The sequence below is a fragment of the Carcharodon carcharias genome, chromosome 21 (genome assembly GCF_017639515.1).
Source record: "Carcharodon carcharias isolate sCarCar2 chromosome 21, sCarCar2.pri, whole genome shotgun sequence".
NCBI classification, from domain to species: Eukaryota; Metazoa; Chordata; class Chondrichthyes; order Lamniformes; family Lamnidae; genus Carcharodon; species Carcharodon carcharias.
The window spans coordinates 44,305,197-44,319,645 of record NC_054487.1 but is presented as its reverse complement, the minus strand read 5'-3'; the positions used below and the strand labels follow the sequence as shown (position 1 = coordinate 44,319,645).

The 14,449-nt window shown below is 38.8% G+C and overlaps 1 protein-coding gene across 2 annotated transcripts in view; it reads left to right on the top strand.

The window, feature by feature from the left end:
- The window catches only part of fbxo7 (F-box protein 7), a 34,268-nt gene extending 19,819 nt beyond the window's left edge, over nucleotides 1-14,449 (top strand). Inside the window, exons 4-9 of one of the 2 annotated variants that reach the window (XM_041215629.1) lie at nucleotides 2,473-2,614; nucleotides 6,599-6,682; nucleotides 11,047-11,142; nucleotides 12,105-12,281; nucleotides 12,913-12,944; nucleotides 13,499-14,449. In XM_041215629.1, the coding sequence (XP_041071563.1) occupies nucleotides 2,473-2,614; nucleotides 6,599-6,682; nucleotides 11,047-11,142; nucleotides 12,105-12,281; nucleotides 12,913-12,944; nucleotides 13,499-13,879 (912 nt within the window). In that variant the 3' untranslated portion in view covers nucleotides 13,880-14,449. The remainder of the gene's footprint in view (nucleotides 1-2,472; nucleotides 2,615-6,598; nucleotides 6,683-11,046; nucleotides 11,143-12,104; nucleotides 12,282-12,912; nucleotides 12,945-13,498) is intronic. The other variant, XM_041215630.1, reaches the window with a different exon arrangement.

Here is a 14,449-nt window from a genome sequence, read left to right as displayed (position 1 = left end):
TGATTTAATAGTATTCAATCAAAGGTGGGAGCAACAATTAAAGGAACTGTTTGGTCAACTGCAGGAAGCCAGTTTGGTTGTAAATTTGGCTAAAAGTGAATTTGCAAAAACGCAAGTTACAAATTTAGGCCAGACTGTTGGACATGGTCAAGTGGCTCCACGAGATGCAAAAGTAAAAGCTATTGTGGAATTCCCAGTGTCGAAAACAAAATGGGAAGTTTTGAGATTTCTAGGCATGGGTGGGTTTAATCAGAAATTCATGCTAAACTTCAGCAGCGTAGTTGCTCCACTGACTGGATTATTAAAAAAGAACAGAAAATGGACAAAGGAATGTCAGGATGAATTTGATGGCTTGAAAGCTGTACTATCAGCACCTGATTATTCAAAGCAATTTAAGTTGGTTGTTGATATCAGTAATATGGGTGTTGGAGCTGTATTGCTACAAGATGAAATAGGAATTGAGAAGCCAGTAGGATATTTCTCATAGAAGCTGAATGTACACCAGAAGAAATATTCAACTATAGGGAAAGAGACTTTGTGTTAGGTGTTGACTTTGCAGTGTTTTGAAGTAAACAGCTCTGCAGAGATAGTTGTATATACTGATCACAATCCTTTGAAGTTTCTGGAAAAGTTTCCTACAAAAATGCAGGACTGTTTTGGTGGAGTTTATTATTGCAATCGTTGAATTTACAAATTACAAATGTGGCTGGATGAGAAAATTTGCTGCAGATGCGTTGTCAAGAATTTAATTCTGTAGAACTTGAATATTGGCAAATGGAGAATGGACTGGAATGAACTCTATTTTTACAAAAGACTTGTATATATTTTCATGGTTAATGCATGTACACTATGGTGTAATAGTTTTTTGTGTATAGTTAAATGTAAATAAGAAATGGGTGAAAAACGAAATGATCTTTTTGGAATCTTGGTTCCGTTTTTTGATGAGGAAGGTGTAAGAAATGGATGTTCTTTATAGTTTTGGGGAATGTTGTGCTATTCTGTGAGAAGGCTGTGTGTGTTTGTGTATGTGTGTATGATTCAATTAATCTGGGCAGAAATTAACAGGAGACAGGTTGTCTGGGGGGTTGGAAACATCAAAAGGATAGAGATGCTACGTTTGAGGTATAAGTAAGCAGGTTTGATCTCACGTTTGCATTTTTAGATAAATTAAGAGTTTGTTTGAAGTGGAGTTGGAGGTCACAAGAAACATGTTTGCATCTTGCAGGAATTCAATAGGTTAATATGGAGGCGGGGTGGGGGAGTGCTATTATATTTTCTTGACCTGATAGCAAAGTCAATATGGAAACATGAAAGATCTTGTATTTGGAAGGATTAGTGTTTCAAAGAGGTGTGAGAACAATAGAACAGGAGATGAAATGGGGTGGGGGTGGGGAAGGTATTGTAGATTTAACGTGAAGAGCTTAGGTGGGCTGTAGCTGTTTGAGATATACGGCTGTTGAGCTGGAGATGAGATGCAGCAGCTGAAGCTTTGGCTGAGAGAAGATGCAGTTTGAATCAACTATCCAGTCAAGCCAAAAAAGTCTTGGGCTGCAAAGTACAGTTTTATTCTGAAGTTTGGATTTTCACAGCAGAGTGGAAGAGTGTTACAGGTCATGTGGTATACCTTTGTTGAAACTACAACAGTTTACCTTGGGTAACATTACTGAATTTTTTTATAGTTAAACATCTAATAAGGGAATGATGCCTGGAAGGTGTTTTACTTGTGGGTCTGACCAAGTAGAGTGTCTTTTTGGGGGAATACTAAGTTTAACTATACCTGTAATCTTGTGTGTTTCAATTTTCTTTTATTCTTGTTAATAAAACTTCTACTTATAATTTTAAAACTCCCAACAGTATTATTGGGTGACTTACTGCTGAGATCAGCATGTCCCTTTCTTGGTTTCAGAATACAAAAAAAAAAGGGTATGGCCCATAAGCCAAGCTTTCCTTTGGGATTTGGTTTGCAGAGCAATTAACATTGGCTGTGGTCATAACACTGGTTACCACAGACACCATTCATATATTAAGTGAAGACAACCATTACTCTACAGGAAAGCATGGCAGAATCTGGCTAGTTCCCTTCTCATTCCCACCCTTGAGTGTTGGCTGGCTCAAGGCTTGGTGAAGGGTAACTTACCCTGTGACCTATATAAAAGTTTTAAGCTACCAATTAAGATAGACTACATTGCAGTACCGCTGGCTGTTTCATGGAATGGTAATATGTAGTGCATCTATTGTTAGACACATGGCAAGTCCCCAGCCATGAGCATAAAATGTGCAGAGATGACAAGTTGAAGCCAAACCCTTACCTGAAGGAAGAGTCACCCAGTTCACTCTTGCACACCACCCTCCTATACTGGTTGAGGCCGAAACATGTGTCACTTGCTCACCACCTTAGCTAGAACTTTTGCTAGGAACTCGGAAGGGAATGAAAATAACTTGCAAAAAAATTATCCTTGTGTATTTTTGTAGGGTACAGGACTGAAGGGTTCCCAAATGCCTGAGAAGTGGAAGAACGAAGGTCTCTATAGACTACAGTACAGTCACTTCCTGTGTGAAGATGGGTCTGCTACTCTCTCTTGCGTCCCAATGGGAAATCTGGTTGTAGTCAATGGTAATGCATGATAGCTCTTTGGAAAGAGTGCATATCATTTATTTGCCAGATGTCATGTATTCTTTTATCTTGTATGACTGGGATATACACACACACATGTTTAGACAATTAAAGTCTTATTCTCATTTTGTTACAAATCAGCCTCCCTTTTGCCTCTTGCTTTACCTACTTGCTATGAAACATTACAATTTGCTTCTTGATTCTGGTCTTTAGAATATAAGGGTTGTACAAACTATGCTTCAGTAAAGGCCTAGTCCCCGGAGTGAGAACAGTCTGATACTGAAGAAACTGGGGTAGCTGCCACCCCAACAACCCCTTCCATATGGTAGAATTATGCAATGGGTACGTAACATAAGAAATAGGAGCAAGACAAGACACTTGGCTCATTGAGCCTGCTCCACCATTCAGAAAGACAACGGCTGACCTTGGGCTTCAACTCCACTTTCCTGCCCACTTCCCATATCCATTGATTTCCTGAAAGATCAGAAATCTATTTATCTCAGCCTTAAATATATTTAGTGATAGTGCATCCACAACCCCCGTGGGTAGAGAATTCCAAACATTCACAGCCCTCTGAGTTAAATTTCTCCTCATCTCAGTCTTAAATTATCGACCCCTTATTCTGAAATTGTGCTACCTTGTTCTAGATTTCCCATCCAGAGGAAACAACGTGTCAGTATCCACCTGTCAAGCTCCTTCGGAATCTTGAATATTTCAATGAGATCACCTCTCATTCTTCCAAACTCCAGAGAATATAGATGAACATTACTCAGCCTCTCATCATAGGAGAACCCTCTCACCCAAGGGACCAACTTAGTGAACCGTTGCTGTACTGCCTCCAGTGCAAGTATGTCCTTGCCTAAATATGGAAACCAAAATTGCACACTGTATTCCAGGTGTGATCTTACAATGGTAGCAAGCTTTCTTTATTTTTGCACTCCAATCACTTTGCAATAAAGGCCAACGTGCCATGTGCTTTCCTAATTGCTTGTTGTACTTGCATGCTAACTTTATGTTCCTTGTACGAGTATACCCAAGTCTTTCAACCTTTACAAGGTTATACTTTTTAAGAAAAATTCTGCTTTTCTATTCTTATGACCAAATTAAATAACCTCACATGTCCCCACATTATACTCCCGTCTGCCACTTTGTTGCCCATTGTCTACATTTCTTTACAGCCTCTTTGTATCCTCCTCACAAAAAGCTAGGTGGAAATACAAATTGTATAGTCAGCAAATTTAGATACATTACTCTTCATCTCTCAATATAGATTGTAAATAACTGAAGCCCCAGATTCTTGCGGCACTCCACAAGTGAAAGCCTGCCAACTTAAATTTGCCTGATTTATGCCTACTCTTTGCTTGTGTGTTAAGCAATCCTCTATCCATACTAATATATCACCCCCAACTCCATGAACCCTTCTCTTGTGTGTTAACCTTTTGTGTGGCACCGTATCAAATCCCTTTTGGAAATATAAGTGTACTACATCTACTGGTTCCACTTTATCTACTGCACTAGTTACATCCTCAAACTTTTAATTTTGTCAAACAGGGTTTCCTTTTCATAAAGGACGTCTACTTTGTTTTAATCATACTATGCTTTTCTAAGTGGATTGTTAAGGCTGCCTTAATAATAGATTCCTTTCTCAATGACTGATGCCAGGCTAACTTACCTGCAGTTCCCGGTTTTCTCTTTGCCTTCTTTCTTGAATAGTGGTGTTACATTTGTTAAATTTTAATCTGCTGAGACTGTTCAAAATTCCCTTGATTGTGGGAAAATTTTAGCGCATCCACTTTCTCTGCAGCTGTCTCTTTTAGAACCTTAGGATGTAGTCCATCAGTCATGGAGATTTGGTGGATTTTAGTCCCTTGAGTTTTTCTAGTACTTTTTCTCCATTGATATTGATTACCTTAATTTTCAAACTCTATTAGTCCCTAGATTATCCTCTATTTCTGGTATGTAGCTTATGTCTTCTACTGTGGAGACCGACACAAAATATTTGTTCAATGCCCCTGCCATTTCCTCATTCCCAATTATAATTTATCCCATCTCTGCTTCTAAGATACCTTTAGCCATTCTCTCTTACAATGTACTTTTAAAATCCTGGCTAGTTTACTCTCGTATTCTATTTATCCTTTTTATCTACTTTTTGGTGGCCCTTTGCTGGTTTCTAAAACATTTAAAATCTTCAGACTTACTACTGTTCTTTGCAACATTATAAGCCTCCTCTTTTAATCTGTTACCCTTAACCTTCTTTAGTAAGCCACAGATGGATCTTAGAGTTTTTGTGTTTCAATGGAATGTATTTTTGTTGAACATTTTGAATTGTTTCTTTAAATGTTTCCGACTATTTATTTACATTCATACCTTTTAGTATATTTACCCAATCAACCTTAGACGGCTCTCCCAACAAACAGTAGTTCATTTTGTTTAAGATCCTTAAACAAAGGTAATGATACCGTGTCATTTTACACATAAGTAAAGATTGTGTAGATTCTGCAAGGTTAGGCCAGCAAAGCATTTTTTTTAAACAAGAGCTTGTTGTAAAATGCTATGGAACGTCATGAGGATATGAGAAGCATATATAAATAAAAGTGAATTTGTGCACACTGAATAGCCAACAGTTAGGGAGTTGATCTGTTTTGGTATTGTTATCTAAGGGATTAATGTTAGACAAATCATTGGGAGAACTGCCTGCTTTGCTTTGAATAGTTGATTGAAATGCACCACCACCAGAAACAACAACAATTTACAATTATGTAACCCCTTTAACAAAGTTGCTGTAAAACATTCCAAGATGCTTCAGAGGCATGTTATCAAAAGAAAATTTGACACAGAGGCACATAAGGAAATATTAGGGCAGGTGACCTAATGCTTGGTCAAAGAGTTGAGTTTAAAGGATCATTTGAAGGTGGAAAGAGAGGCAAATGGAGGAAATTCCTGAGATTAGGACCTTGGCAGCTGAAGGTGCAGCCATCCTGGAGTGATTGAAAATCTGGGGTGTTCAAAATTGGAGGAGTGCAGATATATCTGAGAGTTGTAGGGCTGGAAGTGATTAGAAATGAGAGGGCAGGTATTTGAAGACAAGAATGAGAATTTTAAATTCAAAATAACCAGGGGGCAAAGATTTAAGGTAAGGGGCAGGAGGTTTAGAGGGGATGTTAGGAAGAATTTTTTCACCCAGAGGGTGGTGGGAATCTAAAACTCATAATAGAGCTAGAAACCCTCATAACATTTAATAAATATTTGGATGTGCACTTGCAATGTCATGGCATACAAGGCTATGGGCCTAGTGCTGGAAATGGGATTAGAATAGTAAGTACTTGTTTGACCGGCACAGACTCGATGGGCCGAAGGGCCTTTTTCTGTGCTATAGACCTCTATGACTCTAAATCTTCTACATATATTTGAGGTCTTAGTTTGTCATACCTGAAAACTGCACCTCCAACAATGCAGCACTCCCACCGCTGCACTGAAGTGTCAACCAAGTTTGTGTAATACATGTAAGAAGGAAACATAGCCACTTTAATTTTTGAAAGTGGATAGTAACTGACAAAAGAATAGTTTATAAGTAAGCATTCGTAGCTATGCCTTATTTACAATCCTTGTGCCATAATCATTATAACTTAGAGAGATTTGAGCTTTGTGTTTAAAACCCATTTTATTCTGAGTTGTGCACCAATTTTGAATAGACAGTTGCTCCCAAGACCATGTTTATAAAAAAATTTCCTACTAGGTAATCATCTGGCAACCTCTCCATAACATGCAGCTGAGATTTGGCTACTTGCTGGTTTTGGTGTTCTAGGGAGGGAGAAAGTGGAATTGCATCCACCACTGAATATCATGCGAATATTCCAACATGCTGTCCTTTAAGTTTCTTGCACAGGAGTTCTCAATCATCGTTGAAATAGTGTTAGAACTCTGTAATATACTCCAGTTTGATTGTGAATGTATTAATACATGCTAATTGCATCTTTCTAACAGCCACACTGAAGATAAATGGGAATGTCAAAAGTGTAAAGAGAGTGCAATTGTCTCCTGCGTCCTATGTTTACTTAGAGAGATTGGGTAAGTTTGGTTTGTAATTTCTGTGGTGAAATTTTAAACTACAAATGTAAGACCATAAGACAGAGGAGCAGAAGTAGGCCATTCGGCCCATCAAGTATGCTCCATCATTCAGTGAGAACATGGCTGATCTGGTAATCCTCAACTCAACTTTCCAGCCTTTTCCTCATAACCCTGGATTCCCTTACTGATTAAAAATCTGTCTATCTCAGCCTTGAATATACTTAATGACCCAGCCTCTACTGCCCTCTGTGGCAAAGAATTCCACAGATTGACTAGCTTCTGAGAGAAGAAATTCCTCTTCATCTCTGTTTTAAATGGACACCACCTTACTCTAAGATTATGCCCTTTGGTCCTAGATCCTCCCACAAGGGAAACAATCTCTCAGCATCAACCCTGTCAAGCCCTCTAAGAATTTTATATGTTTCAGTAAGGTCGCTTCTCATTCTTCTAAACTCCAGTGAGTACAGGCCCAACCTACTCAACCTCTCAGCATAAGGAAATTCCTCCATACCTGGGATCAGCCCAGCAAACCTCTGGACTGCCTCATATGCCGGTTTATCTCCCCTTAGATAGGGGAACCAAAATTGTTCACAGTATTCTAGGTGTGGCCTAACTAGTGCCTTGTGTAGTTTTAACAGGACTTCCCTATTCTTATACTCCATTCCCTTTGAAATAAAGGCCAACATTCCATTTGCCTTTCCTGTTACCTGTTGAACTTGTATGTTAGCTTTATGGGATTCATGCACAAGGACTCCCAAATCCCTCTGTGCTGCAGTCTTTCCCAATTTAAATAATATTCAGCTCCTCTATTCTTCTTTCCAAAGTGCATAACCTCACACTTTCCCACATATATCCCATCTGCCACATTTTTGCCCATTCACTTAATCTGTCTGTAGACTCTTGTCATCCTCACCACTTGCCTTCCCACCTATTTTTGTGTCTTGTGCAAACTTGGCAATAATACCTTCACTTCCCTCATCTAAGTCATCAATATATATTGTAAATAATTGAGGGCTCAGCACTGATAGCTGTGGCACTCCACTAGTTACAGGTTGCCATCCTGAAAAAGCCCTCCTTACCCTAACACTCTATCTTCTATTAGTTAGCCAATCCCCTATCCATGCTAATATACTACTCCCAACACCATGGGCTCTTATCTTAAGTAGCCTTATGTGTGGTACCTTATCAAGCACCTTTGGAAACCCAAGTATATTACATCTACTGGTTCCCCTTTATCCATCCTGCTTGTTACCTCCTTAAAGAATTCTAATAAATTTGTTAGGCATGATTTCCCCTTCATAAAACCATGCTGACTGTGCTTGATTAGATTATGTATTTCTAAATACTCTGCTGTTACATCCTTTAGAATAGAGTTCAACATTTCCTCCCTCCTCTTTCCCTTGGATTATTTAGTATTTTTGAAATGCTAATAGTATCTTCTACAACAAAGACTGAAACAAAGTATTTATTCAACTCCTCTGCTATTTTCTGGTTCCCCAATATTATTTCCCCAGCCTCATTCTCTAAGGGGCATATGTTCACTTTGGCCTCTCTCTTCCTTTTTATATATTTAAAGAAGCTCTTACTGTTCATTTTTATATTACTTGCAAGTTTCCCCTCAAAGTTTATTTTCTCCCTCTTTATTATTTTTTGATCTTCATTTGTTGGTTTTTAAAACTTTCCCAATCCTCTGGCTTACCACTAATCTTTGCCATATTGTATGTTTTTTCTTTCAATTTGATACTGTCCTTAACTTTCTTGATTAACATTGGTTGGTTTATCTCCTTCCTTGAATCCTTCCTCCCCATTGGGATACATCTTTGTTGAGAGTCATGAACTGTTTTCTTAAACATCTGCCATTGTTCATCAACCGTCTTTTCTGCTAAACTCCTTTCCCAGTCCACTCCATCCAACTCTGCCCTCATTCTCTTGTAATTACCCTTATTTAAGTTTAGCACTGTTGTTTCCAACCCAAGTTTCTCACTCTCAAACTGAATGCTAAATTCTACCATATTATGGTCACTGTTTCCTAGAGGATCCTTTACTCAGATCATTTATTAAACCTGCTTCATTACACATTACCAAATCCAAAGTAGCCTGATCTCTGGTTGGATTCATAACATATTATTGTAAGAAACCCTCCCGAATACGCTATATGAATTCTTCCTTGTGTCTACCTCTGCCAATTTGATTTTTCCAATCTACATGAAGATTAAAGTCACCCATGCTTAATGTACTGCCTTTTTTACATGCCCTCATTATCTCCTGATTTATTCTCCGTCCTACGATATAGCTAATGTCAGGGGGCTGATAGACTACACCCACCAATGTCGCCTTCCCCTTGTTATTTCTTACCTCCACCCATATGCATTCTACACCTTTTCTTGCTATCGTACTTATTCCATCTCGTAGTAACGAAGCTATCCCACCACACTTTTCCTGCCTGTCCTTTCGAAAAGTCACATTCCCCTGAATAGTTAGTTCCCAGATTTGATCATACCCATTAACCTCTATTTGTGCCATTAATTCATTTATTTTGTTCCGAATACAACATTCATTTAAGTAAAGGGCCATTAATTTTGCCTTTTTACCATTTTTTTTTCCCCCTTTGACCCTATTTGCTGCTGTTTTTAATGTTTGTACACTCTGTCCCTTCCTGTCACACCCTGGGTATCAATACCTTAATAGCTGCCCTGCAACGCTGCCATACGCTTTTGCTTTGTAAGCCTATGTATCCCCTTTCCATAACCCTCCCCCACTTTATTTAGCTTAAAGCCCTCTTTACAGCCCTCGCTATTTGGTTCGCCAGCACACTGGCCCCAGCACAGTTCAAGTGAAGCCTGTCCCACCGGAACAGCTCCCTTTTTATCCCACTAATGGTGCCAGTGCCCCAGGAACTGAAACCCATTCCTCCCACACCAATCTCTGAGCCATGTACAAATCTTTATTACATAGTTATGGGAAGTAATCCCAGAAATATACATATCACTGGAATAAATTACATATGAACTTATGAATTAGGAGCAGGAGTTGGCCCCTCGAGCCTGCTCCGCCATATAATAAGATCATGGCTGATCTGACTGTAATCTTAACTCCATATTCCCACATACCCCAGATAACCTTCCATCCCCTTATCAAGAATCTAACTGCCTCTGCCTTAAAATATTCAAAGACTCTGCTTTCACTGCCCTTTGAGGAAGAGTTTCAACGACTCTCAACCATCAGAAAAAATTTCTACTCATCTGTCTTAAATGGGTGAACCCTTATTTTTTAACAGTGACCCCCTAGTTCTAGATTCTCCCACAAGACAAAACATCCTTTCCATATCCTCCCTGTCAAGACCCCTCAGGATCTTTAAATGTTCCAATTGTTTACTTTTGCTAAGGCAAAAATTTAATGCTTTTTTTTAACTGAATAGCCACAAGACCAATAGCAGTGCTAGATAGTAGACCAAAATTTTTCATGTTGGTACGCGGTGGCAGCATTAAGCACTCAGCACGTGGGATTTTCATGTTCTACTGAATTACAGGGGATTTGTACTCATTAGGAATTGCCAAATTCAAGGCCAACATGACTTAACCTAGGCATCAAAGATGAGAAGGAATAACCTACTGAAGCAACTCGTGCATATCCTTTCATGTTGGCTGATTTGAGTGTTTCATCAGTAAGAAGCCAGATTATCCAGTTCAGTAACGATCATGAGTATCTTTTCATAGCACTATGGAGCTCTACAGCAGCTGTCTGTCTGACAAGCATGTACTTTTCTAATGCTTTAGGCTGGTGTGTTATTGTTATTGTTTTCTCCACGTGTAAAATGTGAACATATATGTATGTGATGTTCTGTGTTGTGGGAGTGTAATTATAGTACGGCATTATAGGGTGCATTACTTCCCAAAGTATCAGCTTCAATTATCTGAGTTGAGTAAGTTAGATATAGGGTTAATTATAAAATCAGAAATATAAAACCAAAGAAGATTGGTATTTCACTGGTAAATCAGTATATTAGATTAATCTTTCAAATGAAACCCTTCATCAGAACAGGTGGCATAACTTTATAAAAAGCATATTAGCATCCTATGTCCTTTTCAGTGTGTTGTTTGAGATTACCGTGCTCTTGCTTTTTCTTCCCTATGTAAAATTCTCTCCTTGGAATGGGAAAATATTTTCTGAAATACATCCATACTCGGGATGGTTATTTTTAAATGACTTTTCTGTGTGTAAGATGTGTTGCATAACCAGTCTCTCTCAAGCGATAATGTTGCAACAAAGATGTCATTTCTGGTCGAACCCTTTAGAATTAAATGTAAGCTCTGCTGTCACAAACATTCCTAATTGTTTCCAATAATGTTTTTTGACTTTGCAAGGTGAGAATGCTGCAAACGTGTATAAAGATCTACAAAAACTGTCCTGCATGTTCAAAGATCAGCTTGTGTATCCTTTGCTTGCCAGTGCCAGACAAGGTAAGCATCTTAGCCTTTTTCTCTGCTCCCAATATATCAATAAATGAGGAGAGGGATGGCTAGAGAGAAGGGTGCTAATGTACCTAAAGTAATGTTTTCACCACAGATTGTAATGCTTTCCATTCTGTACTTCCCCATTGCTTCTAGAAAGCTAAGTATGTTTCCTGGGAAATTTATTTTCTGAAAATGAGTTACTTAATGAGTGTTAATTTCGATGGCATATGGCTGGCTTTGTAATCTGATGCTTCCTGACCAAATAGGCCCTGATTTGCTCTGCCAAGAATTCTCCCATGTATCTTAATCTGTGAATCGATACAAACAAGAAGACACAGTGGCAGTTATGTATATGGTTATGATTAAATCTGAAATAAATACAGCTATCCCTTGTTTAGCAGTCTTGATGTGTTCCTAAAAAACGGCATGCTGAATGAAAACGCGTTAAATGAAAATCAATTTCCATAAGAAAGCATGTAATAAGGGTGATGTAATTTCCTATTGTAAAATCCTGTTGGCTACCTTGAACCTAATTGGCCCAAAGGTCATCTCTCTAACTATTACTAACTCTACCTGCTGTTTGCTGCCTTGCCCACTTGCTGCTTCCCCCACCCTCCCACTCCCTTCCTCACACTCACTGCCCCTCCTGCTCCCTCACTGTCTTCCTCCCTCTTGCCGTCCCTCTCCTGAGCCCTTGCTTGCAGCGAGGATTCGGGAGAAGGAAGCGACGAGGGGGAATGAGGAAGCGGGGGGAAGGTCGGGGGAGGGGACAGCGAGTGTTGGAAGACTGACTATGCTTAGTAACCAAGTAACTAAGGTGCTATTTTGGTGCAGATTGTTGGAATTTAAAATTTTGGTTTGGAATCTCAAAGGTTGATTTTTTTTTTAAGAAAGAAATGTGTTTTTTTTTTAAAATCCATGCAAAAGACGTAACTGTTTCATAAATGAAATGTTTTAAACCCTTTCAGCTTTGAACCTCCCGGATGTGTTTGGCCTTGTGGTTCTCCCTCTGGAACTCAAATTGCGAATTTTCAGACTCCTGGACGTATTCACTATTTTATCTCTCTCGGCGGTATGCCGGGACCTTTATACGGCTACCAACGACCAACTACTTTGGAGATTTCTATACCTAAGGGATTTCAGAGGTGAGCTGACACAGTTCAGGAACCCCACAAAGGCTGATGTGTGGCTGGCAGCATATCCCAGATTATTCTTATAAATTCATGGATTTATAGGAATGTAACTCATGATCTTGAAGCATAATGGCTCTGTCATATTAAATAACAGGATATTATATTGCTGCACCATCAATTCTAGCATATTGCATTGTGATCTGAATCAAGTGAGTCATGTTGGACTCTCATACTGCTGTTTATTTCATGGAAAATAATTAAATCTTTACTTATTAGTTATTTGCTGTAAATGTATTAACCTTTGGATGTCCTGAGGTTGTGAAAGGCACCATATAAGCGCAAATCTTTCTTGTGCATATTATAAATATCAAATTAAATATTGAAAAGGCCAGTGAACGGAATAAAGCTTTTGAAGTGAACTTTCTAAGTGATATATTGTCACTCTGACGAAGAGTCAATAGGACTTGAAATGTTAACCCTTGTTTCTCTCCACAGATGCTGCCAGCCCTGCTGAGTTTTTCCAGCATTTTATTTTTATTTTCAGCACCTGCAGTAGTTTGCTTTTTATATATATTGCCACTTACCTGTTGGTTCACTTGCAAATTAAAAGTAAAGGATGATCTAATTTCTTATTTTGAAACAGATTCACGAGCCAGCAGCCATGACTGGAAGAAAGTAAGTAGAGCTTTTAAAAAAAAAATTCTCTGTAATTTCACAAAAGTAACATTTTAAGTGTCCATGTTAGTTCAGGGTGGATTGACTGAGTGGTATTCAAATATTTGCATGAATATAAATGCTTTTTTTTGTTTCTATTTTTTCACAATTATCTTCAACTTCCATGAACTAGAGGGGAGAGAAATCAACCCACTTTCCCACTGATTTCCCAGTAGATGCTGAGGAGAAGGGCGGATTGATCTTTCTTTCACATGTGCACTGTCCACTACCCCCAGCTGAATAGTCTAACAGTTGCTGTTCAGACTTACACATTAAGAATGGCCAGTTAAGCAAGGGACTGATCATGCCTGTTCAAGTGCACCCCACATCAGCCTAACACATTACCCACCCCAAGAGAAGAATGCCTGCCCTGCTTTCTCAGCTAAGGCATGGCTTGTGACAATAACAATAGGGTGAAAGTTAATATAGTTAAATGGAAAATAGACAATTTAACATTTTTGTGTCCTTACATTTGTATAGATGTTCTAACTTCAGCGTAACCATTGTTTTTAAAGCTCTACAAGGAAAAGTATGTGATGAGGAGAAAAACACTGCACAGAATTCCTCTCTATCTGCCACCTGCTTTGCCTGTATTTCCAGGTCAGCCTGGCCCCTTCAATCCCTTCCCATTTGAACCTCGCCATTTTTATCCACCTGGTATTATTGGAGGAGAATACGATGAGCATCCTCAGCTGCCTTACAGAGGAGATCCTATTAATCGCTTTTTACCTGGATCAGGACCTTTGCCAGGGACATTACCTCCATTCAGGCCAGCGTTTGACCCAACTGATTCTTTGCCAGGTCAGTCAACTGCAATGCCTGGATTTCACGCCATCAGATTTCCAGGGAGGTCTACTGGAGGCAGATCAGCAAACATTAGGCGTGGCATCATTTAAGAACTCTTCAATGAAGCTTTTGGACTTTTCTTAGATTTAGTTCTTAAAGGATGGTTAATTGCTGCATTTCTAGTCTTTGGCAATCTTTCTTTAGTCTAAAAAACTTGCAACTGAAACATACACCAGTTATATTTTAATTTGCTGATCCAAGCCTGAAAAGTAAAATGAGGACTACAGGAAATGTGGGACAAAGGGATCTAAATGCGCATATAGTGGAATATTTGTAGATTTTATTTCATGCAGGGAGACAAAAGTGGGCTTTAGAATATTGTAGCAATTTTTCTGAATAAGTTCGTTTTTTTGTGTGAAATGCTTTTCATGGAAAATTTAAATACTTTTTGACTGAGCCGTTGTAATGTAGATTTGTACAAGATGGGTTAAATTTGAGTATGTGATTCAAAGAATCGGCTACGTAAGAATTATTACACTGCACAGTAAGAATTTCAAGCTTGCCTGTATTTTGCTTCTAGACATATTACCAAATTATGGTACTTGCAAAGGAGTTACTTGCTAAAGCAAAAAGCATTTATACTTACTGTATAGTGCACAGAAATAAATTGTTTCCGATGA